This window comes from Euleptes europaea, chromosome 2 (genome assembly GCF_029931775.1).
Source record: "Euleptes europaea isolate rEulEur1 chromosome 2, rEulEur1.hap1, whole genome shotgun sequence".
Classification (NCBI taxonomy): Eukaryota; Metazoa; Chordata; class Lepidosauria; order Squamata; family Sphaerodactylidae; genus Euleptes; species Euleptes europaea.
In genome coordinates, this window is record NC_079313.1 from 235,255 (window position 1) to 241,254 (window position 6,000).

General features: G+C 53.1%; 1 protein-coding gene across 1 annotated transcript; it reads right to left on the minus strand.

Annotated features, from left to right (window-relative positions):
* Positions 1-718: 718 nt before the first annotated feature.
* SMIM7 (small integral membrane protein 7) lies at positions 719-4,577 on the minus strand. Its single transcript, XM_056845284.1, has 5 exons — positions 4,528-4,577; positions 2,551-2,592; positions 1,998-2,050; positions 1,205-1,295; positions 719-782 (listed from the first exon to the last, which is right to left on the minus strand). The coding sequence occupies exons 1-5, from the start codon at positions 4,551-4,553 to the stop codon at positions 767-769; spliced, it is 228 nt and encodes a 75-aa protein (XP_056701262.1). The 5' UTR covers positions 4,554-4,577; the 3' UTR covers positions 719-766.
* Positions 4,578-6,000: the final 1,423 nt, after the last annotated feature.

Consider the following 6,000-nt stretch of genomic DNA (forward strand, 5'->3'; position numbering starts at 1 on the left):
CCCTTCCAAGTACCTGACCCTGCTTAGCTTCCGATATCTAATGAGACCAGGCTATACCATGCTGTCCTCCCTCCCCAGTGGACTATAAGTAATGTTAAATAAATAAATTTGTATTGAAAGCAAGTCGACATAGTTTTGAGGATCCGAAGCATTACACTTGAGGGAAACGGGCTTCCTGCCCTGTTGGCTCAACAGTGGACTGAGCTCGGCTCCAGGGCTCCCCTAGCTCTCGGCACCTCTTCAAAGGCAGAGTCCCTGCCCCCCCTCCCAGCACCCTAGAAGGCAGGAGATGCTGGAGATACATGGGCCACCATATACATCTAACCCTCAATCCCCAGCTCGTTCAGTTTGGTCCATAAAGATGAAAAAGAGGACCTCTTCACACAGTTGTTGTGAGCTGCATGAGACAGCCCCCCTCCAACCCCTGCACAGGACCAGGCCCACTTGGAGGGAGGCACAGGGCTGGAATCCCAACTCTTCCAGAGAGTAAAGGTAGAAGCCAGAGGGAATTCACCCTGCCCCAGCCACAGAAGCATGCACTTGACTTGCTGGCAAGTTCTCAACAGAAAGTGACTTCAGTTTCCACCAAGGCATTCTGCTCAAGAGGACACCTGCAAAGGACTCCTCTAATATTCCAGAAGAAAGAACGGGTCAGAGTCCGGTACTACAAACTTAGTCATCCTTTACTTCATAAGGTCAGAAAGACATCTCCGAGGACTCCCAAGTATAACATTTACAGTTGTCACCTCAGTCCATCAGATGTGTTTTAAGATCCAAATAACCTAGGGTAGACAAGAGGAGGTAAAATAAATTATCAACTTTTTGCCTCTGTTATTGTTACAAAAGGGCCTGTCAGGTAGACCAGGAGTATCAATATCATCACCCTGAACGTACAGAAGGCGGCCACCGAAAATCTCCCAACGAATTTATGGGTGAAGCGAGACCTGAACCTCCCACCTCAGAAGGTATATGGCCTAACTCTTCAACTCATTTAGAGAAGCGTGTCTGGATCAGTACTGTTTCATGCTTTTATTAACTGGACTAGCTAGGACATACAATTTCTCACAAAGCTTTGTTTTTCTTTTACAAAAACTGATTGGAGAATAAAAATTAAAAATAATTATGTAAATGCTAAATCCCAGGTTTAGGAAGCACACAATAAGGTGTAAAAACAATCCCCCCCGATTCTGTCCCTCTCACTTACACAATCATGCAGAACATCATGAAAATATTCCACAAAGCAATGAAGATCCGGAAGTACCTCAGACTCAGTAAAAACTCTCTGATATTATCACCTAAGTGGAAGAAAGCACAGATAAATAAAATGGCCAGCATATATCTCCCCACCCACACTCCTATACACTGGCAAGAATACCTGTACCTAGTAATATTAACTGTTAATATAGTTAAGTACTAAAATGGGAAACAAGGCAGTGCACAACACATTTTTTTAAAAAAAAGAGAGAGAAGGAAGGAGAGGCAGAGAAATAAAACAACCAGAGTGGCCATAACATTAAACAAATGAGGGAAAAGGGCAAGGAAAAGCTTAACCAACCACAGCACCACAAATGTGCAAAATGCTGCATAGAGTGATCGCTGATGCATTCCAAGAAGACTATGTGAGACACAGCTGAAAGGAAAGGTTAGGCACTGATGTAGGATATGTTCAGAGCCATTTGTAAGCATTATCTCAGTGAGGACTTCAAGGAGCCAAGTCAGCATCCCAAGGGTTTATTATTCTGAGCTGTCATTTAGGAATTGGACAAGACATCTACGGTACCCATACCACAACAAGCACTTGGGAGATTTTTGTCAGGAGCAACAACGCAATATCTGTTGCCTTCCCTGCACTTGAAGGATTGTTGCTTGGACTCCTCTTGCGCTAAAGAGCTGACAAGAAGGCACCAAGGGAAGGCCTAAGCAGTCAGCGATGGCTGCCCTGAAACATTCCAGCATGACAACCTCGACTGAAACTCCATGGTGGTCTGGACTCTCACCTGTTGTTGGTTCCTTCACCTCTTCACCAAAGCCCTGGCTCTCCTTCTTCTTCCTGAGAGTCAGAGACACACAAGAACTATTCCCATATCCTTAGCAACACAAACGTAGTTCAGAACTGAGGACAAAAGCTCCCACAGGAAAGGACGTGGGAAGAGACAGGGAGTTCCAAACAGGGCAAAAGGTCAAAACACAGAAGGTGTTTTATAAGGTGCTTTGAAGCTCTTTGGAAACAGATTGGATGGGCGAGAGGTTGAACATATGAATCTGCCTTAAGCTAAGTCAACCCCAGTTCAGGCAGCAGTTTTCCAGCTTCTCAGGCCTTTCCCAGACCCTTTATGTTGACATTTCAGTGACTGAACCATGGAGCTACACTCTAAGAACTATGTGGTTTACCAAGCAACAGGACGTCTCTAAAGTTTGTCTAACTAGCAATCCAGACGCTGGTGGAGAAGCACTGACTCCTGACCATGGGACCACCTGTGGTTGTTTCCAAAAGCTCAGCCATCATAATCCCCACCCACACCAGGCAGTTCTAGTTCCTCCAGCACTCACAGCCTGAAGTTCAGCACTGCTCCTGCATTGACCAACAGCGTCCTGTGTGGAAGAAGAAAATCAGAGATGTTACAGTCTACTCAGCTGTGGAGAAGCAGCATTCTTTTTTCTCAACATTTACCCTAGCCTCCCCATCCCAGAACATCCTTAAACCCTGGAGAGGAAGGAGAGCTGAAAGGGCCCAACTTAGGGGTAGCTTCTCCTCCTTGTATGTTTCTTGGCATCCCCAGCTCAGTGGTTTTATTCCCTCAAGCCCCCTTTTCTCACTCTCCTATCAATGAAGGGCACTGATGCACTGGCTACCAAACCAAAACTTAATATAAAAAAAGGCAGCAAAGCTGTCAGGTTGGAAACATGGCTGATTGGAGATGGGTATGTAACCTGTGCAAAATGGGATTGCACTCCTTAAAATTCAGGCTATCAGTCTGGGCATACTTGGGCCCACCCCTAAATTAAAAAGTGTAAACAGCAGCAACAGCTGTAAGTCTTTTTGTCTCCGGCTGGCTGGCCACTGTGACCATTCCTTAAGAATAACCTAGGGACAATGGTTCACACCTTAGTTGGATTAGCATAGCGTGCTCTACCTAGTGCTACCTTGGGAGAGTGTCTGGAAACTTCAGCTGGGCTCAATCTAAAGTGCTGGTTTTAACCTTTAAACCCTCAGTTGTCTGAGCTCAGGATATCTAAAGGACCACACGGATCGACCCATGTACTGAAACCCACCTCAGAGGCCCTTCTGTGTATGCCTCCACCATCAAAGGTACAGTAGCGGTAATATAAGAGCCTCTGAGTGTGGACACAGAGACTATGGAATTCCCTGAAAAGGGTGGTTGGCTTTGCTCCTGACAGGTATTTTGGTGCCAGGAGAGGAAGGCGAGCTGGCAAAGACACAATCCCACAATAGTCCCCTGGACCAGCTTAGAGCTGCCTTTTCTATTTGAACTAAACATTTTCTAAGTTAGTGTGTATGTGGAGGAGGAGAGGGATACATTTCATTCTGGATATATTGTTGTTTAATTCAATTTGTCAATATTTTCTCCTGTCACCCCACTTTCATCTCTTTTCATGAAGCAAGATACAAATTGCATCACTGAAGGAAGCCACTGGGGAGGGATATCCTGGGAGCTTTGTCACAGCTTGTGCTTCTGTATTTGGCTTGTTTTCTTTCCTTTTGCCTTGCTGATTGTTACCCACCATGGGAAATTTACAAAACTGAAAGAGTCTACAGACAGCTGTGATTTATTATAACATTCCAAACGTAACAATTATATGTGTGTGTGCGTTCAGTGCCGTCAAGTCGCTTCCGACTCATGGCGACCCTATGAATCAAAGTCCTCCAAATGTCCTGTCTTTGACAGCCTTGCTCAGGTTTTGCAAATTGAGGGCTGTGGCTTCTATTGAGTCCATCCATCTCTTGTTGGGTCTTCCTCTTTTCCTGCTGCCCTCAACTTTTCCTAGCATGACTGTCTTTTCCAGTGACTCTTGTCTTCTCAGAATGTGACCAAAATACGATAGCCTCGGTTTAGTCATTTTAGTTTCTAGGGTGAGTTCAGGCTTGATTTGATCTAGAACCCACTGATTTGGGTTTTTTTTTTGGCAGTCCAGGGTATCCGTCACACTCCCCTCCAGCACCACATTTCAAAGGAATCTACTTTCTTCCTATCAGCAATTGTATACTATTTGCTATTTAAGGTCTTTCTGTAGGTCCCAATAAAAGGCATTAGCCAACTGCAGCTTTGGAGACAAAGAAATAATCCAGCAGGTGCGGCTCTCCCGTTGAATGCACCTGGTGCATACCTGGCTGCTTAAGACGACTCCCTGATGGGAATAATTCCCCTCCCCCCGGGGGGGCTCTGCAGCCCTTAGCTCCATCCCATAAGGCAGCGCTTAGAGGGGGGGGGCAAAAGAACAACACAGTGGCCCCCCTCCAGGCTGGTTGCTTGGCAACTCCATTTCTCGCCCCTTCCCTCTCCTTACCCGCAAATCAGCAAGTCCCCCAGCATCCTGCTCCTTCCAGTTCCCCGAAACCGGAAATACCCCCTGGGGCGACGGAGAGCCGCGCCTCAACCAATCAACAGGCGCCTCCTCGCTTTCCTCCCCGAGGCGCCAGAGGGCGCCCGCTCGCCCGCCGCAGGGAGGGATGCTGAGCGGGTCGCAAGCCACGCCCACTTGACCAGGTGGGCCGCTTACAAAAAAAGAGGAGGGGGGTTCCTTCCGGACGCTAGTGCGCGTGCGTGCCGCCTCGCGCATGCCCAGAAGCTTCAGCTGAAGCGGCGTGCCCGTTTAGGGGTGGTGGGTGACGGTGGAGGCTTCTCCCAGCCGTGTGGGCGGGGCGAGGGAGGAGCCTCTGGGGGTGGGGCGGTCGGTGGGGGGGGGTCTCTGGCGCAGCTGGCGCAGCTGGGCTGCCCGTCCCCGCGGCGGCTGGGCGGATCCGCCGGGGTCGGGCCGAGCGGGAGTGGGGCTTCGGGCTTCCTTGGTTTCTAGCCGGCCTTCTCGCGGGGGGCGGGGGGGGGCTGCCCCCCCATGCAGCAGCAGCAGCAGCAGCAGCAGCAGCCCCCCCCCCGGAAACCCAGGCAGGGGTGGGCGCCTGCTTGCGGGGGGCGGGGGGGCAGAGCCTCTGCAGGGCCTGCAGGAGGCCCCCGGTTCCGTCCCCGGGGGCCCCTCCCGTTCAAAGGGGCCGGGCAGGCAGGCCGGCAGGCCGGCGATGGGGCAGAGGGCTCCTCTGCCCGGGACCAGGGGGAGCCGCCGCCGGGCTGAGTAGACATGAACCCATGAAGCTGCCTTCTGCTGAATCAGGACCCCCCGACCCCCACCCCCCAGGTCCATCCAAGTCAGCGTGGCCTGCTCAGGGCGGCGGCGGCGGCGGCGACTCCTCACCCCCCCCCCAGGGTCTCCGGCAGAGGTGGGTCAGTTGGCCTCCCCTGACTTGCCCGGGGGTCCCTGGGCCCCTCTGCCTGGCGAGCGGGGGCTCTGGCCTCGCAGCCCCACGGCCCCGCCCCCTAGACCACCCTGCCTTCGATGGACCGAGGGGGGTGGGGAGGGGGGCTCTGGTGCGGTAGGAGGGCGCAGCTTCCTGGGTGTCCGCGCGGATGCCGGTGGGGGGGTGGGGTGGGGGGGCGCCGGGGGGGGCGGCTTCTGCAGAGGCGGGGGGCGCCCCGCGGGTCCGGCGGCTCCCGACCCCTGGCTGGGCGGGCTCCGGGCGCGCGCTTGGCCGGAGCGTGGCGAGCTGCGACCCCCTGGGCACTCTGCACGGGCTCCGAGGCGGAGGCGAGGGGCGTCTCCCTCCCTCCCTCCCTCCCTCCCTCCCGCGGGGCGGGTCTCTGCCCGGCTCCGTCCGTCCGTCCCTCCCCCGCGCCCGGCGGCCGCCGCAGCTGAGCCGGGGCTGGGGGGTGGGTGCGGGCGGTGGGCGCTGCTGCTGCTGGCCGTCCGTCCGTCCGTCCGTCCGGCGCC

What these genes read in the sequence shown, in the direction of transcription:
- SMIM7 (XM_056845284.1), bottom strand. Translation starts at nt 4,553, where the DNA reads ATGCTGGGGGACTTGCTGATTTGCGG. An exon ending in GGGGACTTGCTGATTTGCGG is followed by an intron (nt 2,593 to 4,527) that starts GTAAGGAGAGGG and finishes TCTTCCACACAG; the next exon opens with GACGCTGTTGGTCAATGCAG. An exon ending in GCAGTGCTGAACTTCAGGCT is followed by an intron (nt 2,051 to 2,550) that starts GTGAGTGCTGGA and finishes TCTGACTCTCAG; the next exon opens with GAAGAAGAAGGAGAGCCAGG.